At 38.5% G+C, this 16,853-nt stretch overlaps 1 protein-coding gene across 2 annotated transcripts; it reads left to right on the forward strand.

The window, feature by feature from the left end:
• The first annotated feature begins 4,389 nt into the window (after positions 1-4,389).
• Positions 4,390-16,529, forward strand: wrnip1 (WRN helicase interacting protein 1). 2 transcript variants are annotated; one of them, XM_065272929.2, is made up of 7 exons: positions 4,390-5,003; positions 5,602-5,796; positions 6,873-7,105; positions 7,335-7,558; positions 13,963-14,118; positions 14,683-14,762; positions 16,044-16,524. In XM_065272929.2, the coding sequence occupies exons 1-7, from the start codon at positions 4,464-4,466 to the stop codon at positions 16,323-16,325; spliced, it is 1,710 nt and encodes a 569-aa protein (XP_065129001.1). In that variant the 5' UTR covers positions 4,390-4,463; the 3' UTR covers positions 16,326-16,524. The 2 variants fall into 2 exon arrangements, with proteins under 2 accessions (XP_065129001.1, XP_065129002.1); XM_065272930.2 differs by lacking the exon at positions 13,963-14,118 and having other exon boundaries at positions 16,044-16,529.
• Positions 16,530-16,853: the final 324 nt, after the last annotated feature.

Below are 16,853 nucleotides of genomic sequence, written 5' to 3' on the forward strand. Positions count from 1 at the left end.
CCTTCTACTTTAATCGGAGACACGGGGTGCGTGACTTACCTGAGTTGCAGCCGGGTGATGCTGTGCTGATGAAACTGGACGGAGAAAAGTCGTGGAAAGGTCCAGTGCAGGTCAGAACGCAAGAGAGCGCGCCGCGCTCATTCGTGGTGGAGGCTCCAAAGGGGGAAGGTGAGATGAGGCGGAATCGCAGACACCTACAGAAAGTGCCTGCGGAATGTCTAAATGCTGATAATGACTGTGAAACGACGGCGAAGAGCCCGCTGAATGTTGAAAAACTGTACATCAGTAATGCGGAAAAGCCAGTGTCGCAGACACCGTGTGAAACACAAGGAGTGACTGTGACCAGGTCCGGCAGAGTAATAAAACCTACTGTTAAACTGAATTTATAGTTAAGTAAATAGAAAATCTATGCATGTTTAATGTGTAGTGGATGTGAGTTATGCATCTTAAATGGCTGCTATGTAAAGTGTTCATTTGAAAAAAAAAAGGAAACTGTTAAATGTTGAAATGTTCATTATAGTTAAAATGAATAAGGGTAAGTGCTTGAACGTAAACAAAGAATTACAGTTACAATAATGTGTTTCTTTTGGAAACTTTAAAGGGGGAGGTGTAATAGCGGTTAGATTATTACATATGTTGACTGACAACCAATGAGAGTGAGAGGGGGCGGGACTTAAATTCAGTAGTCTGAGACTGAGGCATTAAGACGGTGTCTGTAACGTTCTATTAAATAAATAAGTTCTAAGCAACAAAGTCGTTGTAAGAGAGACTTATTTGACAAGTATCTTCCACAGTATAGTTGTGAAAGTCCATCTTGTCAGATTGCCGCGAAACACGCGAAATCTCTTTCCTTTTGTCAGCAGCCGATTTCATATTTCAAAACTCACCGTAGGAGGACCGATATATGTGAGTGATTTAATGCAAAGGTAAATCTAAGAATGGTAAATATGCCGTTATAAAAGTTTGTCAGCTGAGCTCGGCGAAAGTTAGCAGGACGCCATCTTGGACCCCTCGCCTATATGCGATAATGTAGATGTGGTGACGCACATGCAATGACGTTTCTTTACATAATAATAATAATAATAATGAATGAATATAAACAAAATATAAATATAAAATACACAAAAAAGGCTCACAAACAAACGTCTACAACACCACTCAAATGAAAGGAAACAGGAAGTGACTCTATAAATGAAAGTAGCAAAGAGCACATGGGTAGCTAATGCTAAAGCTCAACCAAACTGTTGTTGGTCAGTGGAGTTACTTTTATTGGACTTACCTTTCCAGAGTTTGGATTATCACTAGCAAAGAAATCTTTAACATTTTTCTTAAACACTAAAACAATTTTAAGAAAAGTTCAAGAAAAAATTGCTTACCCCATTGGCAGATTTTTTTGCTTGTTTTATGCACAAAATCACTTAAATTTGATATTTTTGGTCTTAAAACTAGACTTTTATTCTTGGGTCGTTTTGCTCATCAAGAAAATACATCTTAATTTAAGAATTTTTAGATTTTTTTTACTGAAATACTAAGAATTGTTTTCTTAAATAATTTTTTGCAGTGTACATCCTCAGCCTGTCTCAAACATTAGAGGAAAAATCTCAGGTAAATCTCTTGTCAAGTCTATAGAATTGCATTGTTGCTGAGAAAACTAACATATGTATGTGTTATACTGTTCTGTATTTTCAGATATGAAATTAATTTACTAAAATTTAACACTAGGACACTACATAAACAGTTAGCAGTAACTTTGACTGAGATTATTTAATATAGCAGTCATAAAATGACTAGTTTCTTAAAATATTCTTGTAAGAATAAGTTATTAATCATTGCTATCATTGTATAATGTCGAAAATATTTCTCTGCTGTCATTATTTCCAAACATGTTATTTATGCCTCCCAAACATGTTAATAATGTTAGGTACACTGCAAAAAATGAATTTCTTACTTAGTATTTTTGTCTTGTTTTCAGTAAAAATATATTTAAAATGTTTTAAATTAAGATGTTTTTTTTCTTAATTAGCAAAATCACTTAGGAAAATAAGTCTAGTTTTTTTCAAAAACACTTAATTCAAGAATGTTTTTGTATATTTTTTGTCTAAAAACTAGATGATTTTTCCTAAGTGATTTTGCTAATCAAGAAAAAGCATCTTTATTTAAGAATTTTTAGATATTTTTACTGAAAACAAGACAAAAATACTAAGTAGGAAAGTCATTTTTAGCAAGTGTATGATGAAGATTATACTTAAATATTTAAGTATATAGTTTAAAAACATATGTATATTTTGCAGGAAGAGTGGGTTAAGCAACATTTTATAGAAGTGTTGCACACATCCTGCACACAGTAGGCTTTAAAAAAAGTCAGCAAAAATGGGGGGACTGTGCCCCAGTAGAGCTTTATGTCTAGCAACAACCTGCTGAAAGAGGAAAATAAAAAAATTAAATATTAAACTAAATGCAGCTTTGTTGGAACAGACTTCTGTGGGGAATGAGGCATGGGATAAGGATATCAACAGAGAAACTAAGACAGCTGTGTTTGATCACGAAAATGTCATCATGTTTTGTCAGGATTGTTGCATGTACATGAAAGAAAAAACGAAACAAACAATTTCATGGTGGGAACTAATCATTTTAAAGTTGAGGCAGTAATGTAAAATGAGAGGGCCCGACGTCATCAGAGAGCCTAACGTTAATTAAAAATGCAAAGACAGGTCGTATTGAAGAGAGCCTTGCTGAGAGAAGCCTCACTTTATGTTTGTTTTTCATGCCAACAATGCTAATAAAATTATCAAATGCATTCATTTGGCACTCATAATTTCTCTTTTTTCCACCAGAAAAAAATTGGCTAATGGAAATTCTGATTGCTGGTGATCAAAAAAGTTAATTTAGAACCATGTTATCTACTACCTGTCAGTTTACCCTGTGGAGTTAGTAGCAATTTTACTAACATTAGGGTGGAAGGTAATGAAACACTGGATATTCTAGCAAAAACCTCTACAAAGCATGAAACAGTACATGTGCACATACCCAATAAGTAGAGCAGAGGTCCAAACCATCATAAAGCAACTTTCACTTAAAATATGGCAGGAATATTGGAACACAGCAGCTGATACAGGACATAATTTATACACTATACAAAATTAAGTAGTCACAAGCATGAGGAAGGGCAGAAGCCCAAGAGAGCGTGTCACGTCTGGTTTCAATACAACATTGTACAGAATAGGAAAACAGTCCACTGGATTATGCACTTATTGTAATTTACAAGATACAGTAAAGCATATACTTAGACTCCAAAACTATGAAGAAGATAGGGCAGAATAGGCTTTATGACCAGCTGCACTACTTCCTGAACTTCAGCCAGCTCCTTGTTTCCTGTCTGCCATTATTGGACAAACTGATTAATCCAGGTGTGTCTGATTATTGTTGTTGTGACTACTGAGGTCAGGCACACCTGGATTAATCAGTTTGTTTGTGACTACTGAGGTCAGGCACACCTGGTTTAATCAGTTTGTCCAATAATGGCAGACAGGAAACAAGGAGCTGGCTGAAGTTCAGGAAGTAGTGCAGCTGGGCATAAGGCACAAATGGATGAACAAAGCATGACACGTGAGCATTTATGAGGGAATGCATCTGGGAGAATACACAATTTGTTCATTTTATTTTGAAAGACACTGGGTTAAGTCTCTCTCCTTTGATATCATTCTAATACCCACAGTCCAGTCTAGTAGGTGGCGGTAACTATAAATTCTGTATATCAAACAAAATGAAAAAAGTGCAGTTTAAAATTTTGCAGAATATATACCCATGTAATGCCTTTTTATCTAAAAATGTAGCTGATATACTGTATGTATCTTCTGTAAAAAAAGAAAGTGAGGAGCCATTTATTTTTCTCATGCAATGTTTCAACACTTTTTTGGAAAGATTTGAGTTCCTATTGCTTTTAAAAAAATGAATGTTAGTTGTAATTTACACATTAAGGACGTGATTAGTTTTTTTGAAAATCAAAACAAATCTTTAGAATCAACTGTTAACTTTCTTATCCTTGTATCAAAATTCTACTTTCACAAACAAAAATTTCTTAAGAAAATACATACTTTCATAAATCGCTAAGACTAATTGATAACAAAAAATGTATTTCTTTTTTTAAAGAAATATGATGAGATCTTTCATGTACTGTAATAAATACTTGTTTTGGATTCCCCCCCTTTTTTTCTCTTTCTATTCTCTTCCATCTGTTCAGATGACTTTGGATGTATTGTTAATACACTTTGTGTTTTATATGCTACTTGTACTTCATATATGACATTTCTGAATAGAAAAGGTAGGTGGCGGTAATGCACCCTTGAGATGAGTTGCCAACCGCCATTAAACCTAAAAGAAGAACTTCGCGTATGTGTGTGTGTGTATGGATCAACTATAGTACAACAAGCGACAGGTGATTTAATACATTTGGGAAATTTATCATGGCGGAGAATACGTCGGAAGTTACCGTAAAGTGTCCGGTTTGCATGGGGGATTTTGATGCAGACAACATTAATGGCCACTTGGATGAGTGTTTACAGAACTTTGATGATAACAACGCGTCTGATCATGGATCACCTGGACCTCCTCCCAAAAAACCTCGGACTAACCTCACTGACGAACGGCCAGCTGGACTCTTCTCACTGTTTCACACCAAATCCAAAGTTACCGATCAGAAGCAAAAGATGGAATCAATGGTCACGTGTACAGAGACTACAGAAGTCTCGATCGGTCCTGGAGTGAAAGTAACGGAGAAACCGGAATGCCTGGATGGACCACCAGCATCATCATCTGTCACATCTACTTCAAGAGCGTTAATGCTAAATAACGAAAAGCCCTTGGCAGAAATACTGAGACCCAGCACACTGGAGGAGTATTTCGGGCAGAATAAACTGATTGGAGAACAGACCCTGCTTAGATCTCTGCTGCAGTCACAGGAGATTCCATCTTTAATACTCTGGGGACCACCAGGATGTGGAAAGGTCTCTGGTTTGTATTACATTAATTTATTTCCAACGATTTGGATCACCGATACGATAAACGATATATAATCTGTACTAATGTAAATCACTGCCGAGTAACCGGATAGCAGAGGTCCACAGCTATAATTGTTTTTCTGAACCAAGAATTACTGAAATGTCAAGAACGCTAAAACATTAAATGCCATTGATGAATATTTACTCATGGGGAGGTGAAAAATGACAATTTTCACCAAAATTTTAGAGCCAAATTACAGATGATAATAAAAGACTTCATTAAAAATCACACTTTTATTTCAATACAGAAATATATAGGTAATATAAGTGAAATCTTTAGCCATCCTCCTTGATGCAATGCATGCCTGTGGTGATTGTTCAGATATGAGACAAAGCAATTTTCTCTTCTTTTTTCAAAGTTTACTTTCATGTAACTCAAAAAGTTACAATATCCTTTAGATAGACATTTTCTAAACATGTAGCTGTCTGATACTTATTGAACAATTGTTGAACAAATAATGTTAAAAGTAATTAAAAGTAAAATGTTAAAATAGAAACTTAAATTGCATCTCATTTAGTTTTATTGCATGTCTACTGTTTACAGACCACCCTGGCCCACATTATTGCCACCTCCATTAAGAAGAAAGGCACAGGACGTTTTGTGACGCTCTCCGCCACCAGCACTTCAACGGGCGAGGTGCGTGAAGTGATCAAACAGGCCCAGAATGAACTCCGTCTGTGCAAGAGAAAGACCATTTTGTTCATTGATGAGATACATCGCTTTAACAAATCCCAGCAGGTCAGTTTCATTATAGCTTCAGGGTTATGTTGCTCAAAGAGTATTTGGGCCTGACTGTTAAACTTAACTCTTTCTCTGCTAATGATGAGTATTTCTGGCAATCCGCAATACCGCTATTATCTACCAGCTCTTCTGCAACAAGAAACCTACCCATATTTGAGGGTGATAAGAAGTGAACTAATCAAAGTGGTAAAAACGAAATGTGTTTTTTATTTTTTTGAAAGCAGAGGGTCTGTTCTTTCATTTGATATATTGTATGTTTATATATTTAAAGAAGAACATTTTCTAGAAGGCATTAAACTTTTGTGAAAATCATGAAAAATGCTGGTGCTGGCTGGCAACATTAAAAAAAAAAATGCTGGCGGGGGAAGAGTTAAAGGAATAGTTCATCCAAATATGATTTTTTTTATAGTCGTTTCTTCTGAAGTGAAATGATACACTTGTGAGAGGTAACTTTTCATATTCATTGGCAGATTTTTTGTTTTAAGCACAATTCACTTACAAGACTTATACGCCTTGAATAACGCGGATGGATTAATGGCATCAGTTTTAAGTAGGGTGTGGTCATGACAGTTGTTGCCCTCGCTTCTTTTTTGTCCACCAATCAAGTGACTTGTCATAAATATGTAAAAAAGAAACAAATAATAAATGAGTAAACTACTGCTCCGCCCTCCGATACTGTCGTGTATCACAATCTCACAGGCTGACGATAGGACAATCTCAAAATGGGGCATATTGCCGAACTCTATTTTGAGTGTTTGTAGACAAACCAAAGAATTGTCATTTTTAGGTGAACTATCCCTTTTAATAAAAAAACTTATTTTCATCATAAAAGAAATGATTAAACATTGCACTTTCACCCACACTGCATTAAATCACAGCAGGGGTCCCCAACCTTTATTACATTGTGGACTGGTTTCAGCTTTTTAAAAAAATCGCTGAGTTGCTGTTCGAACAAAGTGCTGAAAATCCTCCTTTGTGAAATGTATAACATTTTAAATTGGCACATTTGTAGTGCTTTACATTTGTAGTCTTCTGTTGACCGACTGGTATTTTTCATGTTGTTCTTGTGTCAGGACACCTTCCTCCCTCACGTGGAGTGTGGTACCATCACACTAATCGGGGCCACAACAGAGAACCCATCTTTTCAGGTGAACAGTGCTTTATTGAGCCGCTGTAGGGTTTTGGTTCTGGAGAGGCTGTCAGTGGAAGCAATGGGCTTGATTCTTCGTCGGGCTGTTGACTTTCTTGGGCTGGAAGTGTTGAAGGAGAACGCAGGGGAACACGACCGTTCAACGCTCTGCTCAAAGTGAGTGTTTGAGTTTCAGTCGTATCTTCTCTGTTATTACAGATGTGTGAGATTACTTGAAGTATTAAACCACACAAATGGCTCAGAAAACTATATTCTTCAAAAACTTGGTTTTGACATCTATAGAAAACATGTAGTGATGTGGGTCCTGAAGACCAGAGTTAAGACACACTACTCTCAGTCTTGATGTAAATAGACTTTCATTTGATTTATTTTGATTTCTCTTTAGTCCTCAGGTGTTTATTGAACAGAAAGCGCTGGATACTGTAGCACACCTGTGTGATGGTGATGCCCGAGCTGCTCTTAATGGCCTTCAACTGGCCGTGAAGGCGTGTGTTGTTCAGGTGCGCGCTGGTTCCTTCAAACCTGATGAAGCTCCTCAACATATAGTAGTGCTTGAACAACATGTTAAAGAAGGCCTTCAGAGATCACACATTCTTTATGATAAAGCTGGTATGTCTTCTGCTCACACTTTATAATGAATACAACACAACAATCTGAATACACAGATAAACACAGTGAACAACTGAAACATAATATTGCTATGTAAGATATCATGATGACATTTGATTCGTTAATATTAGTTTACATGAACTAACCATGAACAATCCTTCTACAGCACTTCATAGTTTTAGTTACTAGTACACTTAGGGGCGGTCTCCCTTAGACTAAATGTAAGAGCTGTCCAAACTGAAAACAACTTGCACTGAGATATGTGCATTTTGAAACAAAACAAAAGGCACAAAGTAATGTTTTTAATAAGGCATGTTTACTAAAACTTGTTATAATCTAATTAAACTAAAGCCTAGTCCTGGCTTAAGCTAACCCCTGTCCGGGAAACCACCCCTTAACGTGTGTCTATTAGTATTATTTAATGAACGCTGAACATGCAAAAACAACTTTATTGTATAAAAGGAATAGTTCACTGTTCAAATTAAAATTAAACTTTCGAATATTTGTAGAATAAAAAAAATAACTGCATATTCGAACGTAAAACTGTGCATTCGAATTTGACCTGTGTCAGGACGCTTATCCAACCTAATGATGACGTAGCTGACGCTGATTGTTATTCATAGCGTATGCGGTTCAGCCAGCTACTTGTAGCATGCCTGCATTATTCATTTGAAAAATTGCAGAAAAAGACAGCATGGATTCCGAGTCGGAGAGGATCTTACACGAATACATTTTAAAAGTGCTATGTGGCGCTTCCTTGGTTTTTGGAGCATCAACCAGAATTAAACTGCAAAGTGAAACTGAGATGACAAAATTAGCGTCATCTGTCTCTAAATGCAGTTTTAAAGTTTAAATTCATTTAAATCTAACTGATCAACACAAATACAAAGCGCCACAATACAGCTGATTGTTTACCAACATTAAAACCGCTTGAAATACAGGGTTTTCCGTAGAGCATTTGCTAATTAAGGTGTTATCGGGGCCGGGGGGCGTGGCAATCAAAGGGGTACACGTCATGATGAAAATTAAAATATTTTTATTTAAAATACTCAAATAAAACTTAATTTTGAAGAAACTATGACAGAAAATGAATACATACTAGATCAGGCGTCTTCAACTAAAATTGCTTGAGGTCCAGTAAATGAACCCTCCCTTACCAGCCGAGGTCTGGACAATTATGCATTGCATATAAAAACATAAATTGACGGCTTTCCCCAGACTAAAGAGATTATTGTAAATATTTGTTTTATTGAACAAAATGTAATGTTATCATGCATATTTAATAATGTGTATAAGCATTAATAATCCTTCATAAAATGGATCTCATTTTAATGCTGATTTGTTACTCTTATGTCCTTTCAGTTGCTTTGGTACAAAATATCTAAACTTATCCAGTAAAAATGTCTGACAAAAATATGAAGGGAACAGTGCAAAATGCATTCATCTCTAAATCTGCAAAACATTCATTTCAACATTAAAGCAGACAGAGAATGAAAAACCATTTTTACCTTGTCTTTGTTGAATAATGATAGTCTACCCGCATTCACGAACATACAAAAAGTGCTAAACATGCTAAACGTCTCAGTCTCATAGAAATTCCTCTTTTAGAAATGTCAGCCAGAAAACGGCCCAATCTGAAAAACTGATGCTTATGACATCACAGGCATCTAACTGCCCCTCCACTTTAAAATAATTGGCTACATTTTTTGAGTGGCAGCAAAGTCAGCCAATCAGTAATGGGATTGCAAGTTAAGCCAGTAGGGGGAGCCAAATAGGTGCAAAACCGCTTGTTTAAAATCCCCCACCCTAATAGAGCTATCTGAGAGAGGTTTTTAGGAAGCTTCTAAGGCATTACAGACCCAAACAAAAAAGTTTTTGTCTACATGTCACATCACAGAAGCAGGGATAAATACCCCGTTCAATCATTCTATGTCACCTTTAACAACTTAAAAGGAAAACTAAAGTTTAACTTTTCTGCTAAACTGAGATTTACAATCACAATCAATGAACACAAACCTCTCTGGTTTAATCGAATCATATCTCATATCACATGTTATCTTCATTCTCAAAAGTAAAGTGCCTGTGTTGGAAAAAAGAAAAAGTGCAGGAAAACACTTCTCTCTTAATTTGTACTGTTCCTTTAAGTCTGTAAAATGTAAGTACTAAACTCAAATGACAATTAAATAAAATAGGCTGAACTAAGTTGAACTTAAAGACGAAAGCATAAAACATCCTAGGGCGCACTCACATTATCCAAACCAAACCGCGCTCGGGCGCGTTTGACCCCCAAAGCCTGGTTTGTTTGACTAGTGTGATCGCTTCGTTCCGCGCCCGGGCGCGGATTGTTTAATCGCGCCGCGGCCGGGTTGCAGAGGTGGGCCGGAGCGCGGTTCACTTGGGCTCAGGCGCGGAAGGCTGTGGTGTGAGCGCAATCGCGCCTGAGCGCGATTCAAAAGGTGAAGACGTCAGTTGCGCGACCACTCACCTTCATCTGCCTCCGTAAAAACCTTTTGATGCGCGCAGCGGGGTTACGTGAATGTCCGAGCTGCGCACGTGACAGATGAACTAAGCAATATGATGACATGTGAGAGGGCTGTCTGTAATCGCGTACCAAACGACTCCGAATAAAAAAAAACAGACTTATCATTACGGTGGGTTCCAGTGTTAAGAGAGCGCTTTACTTCCTGCTTTTTCAAAACAATCGCATCTTAATGACGAAAGCGCGCCCGGACTCGGATCGATAAGAAGTACAGTGTGAGTGCGTGCACCTGGGGGAGTAGGGAGGGGTGGCAATCGCGCCCAGGCATGGTTTGGTTTGGTTGGGATAATGTAAGTGCGCCCCTAGTTAAAAAAACAATGTTCATTTGTCATTCTTGCCTGTATTGACTTTCGATAATGTTAAGTGTTGAGAATGCGGACTCACAGCTATATGTTGAGCCAAAAATGTTTCAAATGCAGCATCCATGCACTCCTTTACTATTTTCCCATCTATAAAGGTTTGTTAGCCAAATAAAAGCTCAGGAACGGGTTCTGCTGGTACAAGCATCTCCTTCTCCCACAGAAACTTTGACCTGTAAACCAGTTTGAGGCGAGAAGCTCCTTCATGGTCAGACCCCTAGATGCATGGTCGGCAGGATTTTCCTTTGTTGAAACGTATCTCCACTGCTCAACAGTTATATTGTGACATATTCTTTGCCCTCTGTTTGCAACAAAAGTGTGAAATCTACGTGCTTCGTTGCTTATATATCCCAGCACTACTTTGGAATCCATCCAGAACATCTCTTTGATAAATGTATAATCCAATTCTGTCTTGAGAACACTGCTCATTCCAACAGAAAAGACTGCAGCTGCTAACTCCAATCTTGGGACTGTTATAGGATTAGGAGGTGCAAGTCTTGACTTTGCCATCACTATAGCGCAATGAACATTTCCTTCCTTATTCTTAAGCCTCAAGTAAGAGCACTGACCATATCCATAAGTACTGGCATCAGAAAACTGATGTAACTCCGCTTCAACAGCTTTCCCAAAGTCAGCAGGTGCATAAGTTCTTATTACATCTACTTTCTGCAGATCATTTAAGTCTCGTTTCCATCGCTCCCACCTAATGCAGAGTTTATCTGATAAAGGATCGTCCCATCCACTGCCACACTTACACACTTCCTGCAATATTTTCTTTCCAATCAAGAATAGGCAGGTTGAATTTTCAGCTGGACCTTGAACTTAAAGCAGTCAGATTCTCTGTCCCATTGCATACGTAGTGTTCTTTCTAAAGGCAATTCATCAAATGCAAGGTCAAGGGTTTTTATATTAGTGTTTCTTCCTGATACAGGGATACTTTCCAACACAGCTTCGCTGTTTGATACAAACTTGTGTAGCCTTAAGCCGCCTAAAGCACAGTTTTCGAGCCTCATTAGCAATCTTGATGGCTTGGTCTGCATCCTCTATACTGATTACTCCGTCATCAACATAGAAGTTTTTGAGTACAAACTGGGAGCCTAATGGATACAACTTACTGTTTTCAGTTGCAAGATGTTTTAAGCTGTAGTTTGCACATCCTGAGGATGAAGCAGCACCAAATAGATGAACTTTCATGCGAAACCCACAAGCTGGTTGGTTAATGTTTCCATCCTTCCACCAAAGGAAGCGCAAGAAATCTTTGTCCGTCTCATCTACATGGAACTGATTGTACGTTTTCTCTGTCACACATAAGTGCAATGGGATGTTGACGAAATCTAATCAAGATACCATGTAGACTATTTATCAGATCAAGTAAATTATCATTTAAGGAGCAGCATTTTTAAGTTGCTACACGCAGTTTGTCCGGCTTCTTCGGATGAAAAACACCATGATGTGGTAAGTACCATGATTCTCCTTCCTTACCATCATCATGCACTTCCTCAGGATCTTCTCTCCAAAGAATTTCACTCATGAACTCACTGTATTGTCTCTAATAGGACTCATCTTTCATCATCTTCCTCTTGAGGGGATCAAACCTAATCATAGAATGTCGTTTGTTATTTGGCAAATTGGATCTTAGCCTGAAGGGAAGTGGCATTTGGTAATGACCATGAACATTTCTATGTATACCTTGTTTTAATTTCTCAAGGAAAAGAATGTCATCCTGCGATACCTTCGCAATCTCTTCCTCAAGTTGTTTAAAATCACTCTCTAGGATCCGCAGTACATTGGTTGACCTGGTTTGCTGTCCCATGTCAAGGGTTCTGCCTTTACGGCAGCGGGTAGTTGGACGCGATGCAGGCTGTTTACCTTGAGGGTTTCGCCACCGCTCGTGTGGCGTTTTGCACAATGCCTCTGGGCACCCAGTGGCTGGGCACCATCTGGTTGGGCACCATCTGATTATCAGAATTAAGGGAGTGAAGCGGTCACCTTGCTTTCTTATAGTGTCCCGTTAGGGATTAGGTGCCTGAAACCACCCTCAGCGCCGTTACAGCGCAGGCGGTTATAATCTGCCTTCTATTATAGCTCTATGTGAGCTATGCTCTGCTGGGCTTTGTATGTTCATCTGAGTGCTCGACCCCGACACGGGCGTCTGAGCAGCTCTTTGTGCCATAGCGGCAGTGCTGGGGGCAGCCTCTTTTTAAGCAGAGATATTGCGTTGGATGCGGACGCATTTCCTGGGGCTTTCTGAGCTCTCTCTGTGAGTTACTCCCACCCCACCTAGCAGTCAGCTGCTTGGTTGGGTGCTGAGAGAGGGCGACACGTCGCCTCCACTCTCAGGTTGTGGTGTGTGTCAGCAGTCGCGTGGTTAACGCAAATTCACAGTGTGTACCCCATGTTGCCAGTACTACTGTGTTACTGCTAATGTCAAGGAATGGAGCTGTATTCACTTCATCCTCGTTTCTTTCACACTAGCTATCCTGATGTGCATCTTATGCTACGCCAGCAGATGCCGAATGCAAGTATGCTTGCTATAGCTTGCGTTATGCTAGGCTTGACCGTTTGGTCGTTTATTGGATTGTGTAGTGCAGTGATAAGACCTAGATGCTGGATCTGTCTGTGTGTATTTTGCCCTGGGTCAGGACGAGTTTCTGATTGGGTCCTAGAGGCTCTGGCATCCAATTGTTTTCACGTTGACGTATGCCAACTGTGCTAGGACTCTGCTATGTGCTACTGCTAAGCGTTGTAAGCTCCACTGGGGCTGCTCTTTGCTGTTCTCACAGCGCTGATATACAGTCTCCCATAGCGTCAGCTACTGACGCAATGTCTCGTTCCCGTTTTTGAAAGGGAACGTCTTGGTTTCTATCGTAACCTCGGTTCCCTGAGAAAAGCTGCCGTGTCACTGCTCAGATCAGCTCTCTGTTTTTTGTCAAAATAATCTGACGATATGCCTTAGAGATGGTTGTTATATAGCGGCTAAAGCCACACCTCTATACGTCTTCATGACAGGCATTGGCCTGTAAACTGGGATTACTGAGGCAATGGCTCGTTCCCGTTTCTAAAGGAACCGAGGTTACGATAGAAACCGGGATGTTTGCATTTTATAAATAAATGTTTGACAGAAATGAAAAAAAAATGTCTGATTTTTGTGTGCTATTTCAAATATTGATGTCAAAAGCAGTGTGAAAAGATCTGTGACCCGACTATAAATAATGCAGTTTGAACTCGCCATAACATCATGCTGAGGCCATTGTTGTTGTTTAGCAACCTCTAGTGGCTAACAACTACATATTGTGCAGCACTCAGAAGTGTATTTATGTCATTGACAAATTTTAATTTAATGCAAAGTAAATTTCTTGTAAAGTAATTTTCCCTCAACTTCATACCGGTGTCCTAGCACAGGTGAAGTTAAATGTGTTTACAACACATTGTGTTTTGTGTGTGTGTGCGCGGACAGTTGTTTTTCTTAATCATCTGAAATATATATGTCTGTATGTGTCGCACAGGTGAGGAGCACTATAACTGTATCTCAGCCCTTCACAAGTCAATGAGAGGTTCAGAAGCAAATGCTGCCCTCTATTGGCTGGGAAGGATGCTGGAGGGAGGTGAAGACCCACTGTATGTTGCTCGCCGGCTGGTCCGGTTTGCTAGTGAAGATATTGGTAAGTAGTAGCTTACTCTTTTACATTTAACTCAAGTAATCATGGTTAAATTAATCATAATTGTTCATTTTTCAGGCCAGACAGAGTGAATTTAGTTTGCGTTTTCCAAACTCGTTCTGAACCTTACAAATATTAGTCCATTTGTTTTGTGTAAACACTCTTTACATTACAGTATGAAATAAATTAAGAAACAATACTCACACACAAAGTCAAATATAACCTTTACTATTCTTCAACACCCTGCCGCTTTGTAGAGTCCACAATACACCGTGACAGGATCACAATACAATAAAATAAATGTGTCCAACCAGTTTGCGTTTTGTGGTTGGTTCTTCCGGTGTTTATGAACAACTGTACAGTATATTTCTTGTTTTCTTATCATGTTTCACAGTTTTTCTTCTCTGTTTAGTTGCAGCACTGCTAAGTTAGGTTTGCTCACTGGGAGACTTTAGGTTAAGGGTTAGGGTTTTATAAGTTTAATAAGTTTTTAATGCTAATGTACATCTTATGGTATTATTGCGCTATAAAAACTTGCCTTTAACTTCATCTGTGCGTCCATTATAGGTCTGGCAGACCCTGTGGCACTCACTCAGGCTGTATCAACATTTCAGGCTTGTCACTTCATCGGCATGCCTGAATGTGAGGTACAGTATATCTAAATAAAGCACACACGATTTTCTTTTGTCTTTGCACTGAGCTTTTCTTGAATGTTACTTAATCTTTGCGTTCAACTCTCAAAGATGAAATCCAAAATTTTAAACATTCACCTCTGGCAAGGGCGGAGCGAAGGGGTTGCTTCCAGGGCTTCAGACCCAAATATTTTTACAAAAGATTCTTGTTTCTAAAATGATTTCATTCAGTACACTTGGTCAGTGATTTACAATGTTTGAGATCTTCTTTTTTATATAAAACCCTTCATTCAACTAATTCAGCCTCCTTCCAAGATGTTCGACTTCATGTGGCGCCATGCAGACCGACAGGTGGATGACATAATAGCAATACGTTGATGTCATCCACCTGTCTGTTCTTGCAACGCCATGTGAAGTCAAACACAGGTGAGAAAGTGTGGAGTTATTTGATCTCATGTTTACAATGCCAAGGCAGCTTTCACTTTGCCTACAATTATTCCACTGGAGTTCACAATGATTTCACATAACTAAGACATTTAGACAGAATGTGGATTCTCCCCAACCTTATTATACATTTACATCACAAATACTTCACTTATTATCAGTTATTGTATATTTGCTTTAATTATTATCAGATTTAATGTACTTGTCTAGTTGAACACAAGGTTTAATAAGTGATACTGCAAGCAGAAAGATGCATCAAGAAGAACCAGGTGAGAAAGTGGCAAAACCGTAATTAACAATAACAATTATAAAATTCAGAGAATATAAAAAAATTTTGCCGCCACATGAAATGCTTTCTTATTAAATGCAGACATATTTTGTCTTTATTTTTAGTTGGCAGCCGTTATTGTCACAACAAAAAATGTTGTGCTACAGTTTCAGAGTGATAAATATAAAGTTAGATTAAAAAAAAAGGTTCTTTGACTGAAAGAAAATCTCTTCTGGGACCATGCCCCTGGACCCCCTAAATTTGGGCTAAGCCCCCAATGTTTACAAAAGCCGCCTCTGACCCGTGGTGTTTCTCACTAACATGGTATTAAGTGTTCCCGCAGCTTAATTGGTGGAGTGTTGCGTTAGCAGTGAAAATGATAAGGGTTTGTTCCTCTGGGGGACACAGATCTATACCTTAAATGCACTGTAAATTTAAATGAAAGTATCTGCCAAAGAATAATGAAAAACTTGACTTTAACTTCATCTGTGCGACCATTATAGGTCTGGCAGACCCTGTGGCACTCACTCAGGCTGTATCTTTCATAAATGTATTTTTCTTCATGGTCTCTTTCATTATTTTAGGTCATTTTAGCCCAGTGTGTGGTTTATATGGCCAGAGCCCCCAAGTCTGTGGAGCTGTACCAGGCCTATAATAATGTAAAAGCCTGTCTGAGAAACCATCAAGGACCATTACCATCTGTGCCACTTCACCTACGTAACGCTCCCACAAAACTAATGAAAAATCTTGGTTATGCTAAAGGATACAAATATAACCCAGACTTCAGTGGCCCGGTGGATCAAGAATATCTTCCTGAAGAACTCCGGGATGTCAACTTTTTTACCTGGACACCGAAGAATTTATGATTGAACTTTTCACTTCTACGGCTACAGTTTTGATTTTGTCTCCATCATGGTCTGCCTCATGCTGTCAGTGTCAACCTACATATTCAACTTATTGTATTACAGTATATGATAAATAAAAAACACTTGTATTTGATTTAGTTGTTAATAGTTTTTATATTATAAAAGGTTTAATAAAAGTTTGTAATTAAACTATTTTTTGCTGTTCCGTCTGCTAAAGTGTCATCATTATATTCATTAGGGGGACAATTTTATTGATTTTACATGGCTTAATAATTGATTGACTAATGTACTATTCGCAGTGGACCTAGTGTGAAATGACCTCCCTACGTCTGAGTTTCGTGGGGCCGGTTTGCACGGGATAAGCAAAGCCTGTGATTTCACTTAAATTTACCGACTTATCTCCCAGATATAATGTTGGGGCTTTGCATAACACTATTCACGCGACACGCTGTAAAGGGTACCTTTTACGAAATCCTTTTTCATTAAATCATACAGTGAATGTGTGAGAAAAAACTTGCGTCGTCTATT

The sequence above is a fragment of the Paramisgurnus dabryanus genome, chromosome 6 (assembly GCF_030506205.2).
Source record: "Paramisgurnus dabryanus chromosome 6, PD_genome_1.1, whole genome shotgun sequence".
NCBI classification, from domain to species: Eukaryota; Metazoa; Chordata; class Actinopteri; order Cypriniformes; family Cobitidae; genus Paramisgurnus; species Paramisgurnus dabryanus.

What these genes read in the sequence shown, in the direction of transcription:
- wrnip1 (XM_065272929.2), top strand. Translation starts at nt 4,464, where the DNA reads ATGGCGGAGAATACGTCGGAAGTTACCGTAAAGTGTCCGGTTTGCATG. An exon ending in GCTTTAACAAATCCCAGCAG is followed by an intron (nt 5,797 to 6,872) that starts GTCAGTTTCATT and finishes TTCTTGTGTCAG; the next exon opens with GACACCTTCCTCCCTCACGT. An exon ending in TCGGCATGCCTGAATGTGAG is followed by an intron (nt 14,763 to 16,043) that starts GTACAGTATATC and finishes TCATTATTTTAG; the next exon opens with GTCATTTTAGCCCAGTGTGT.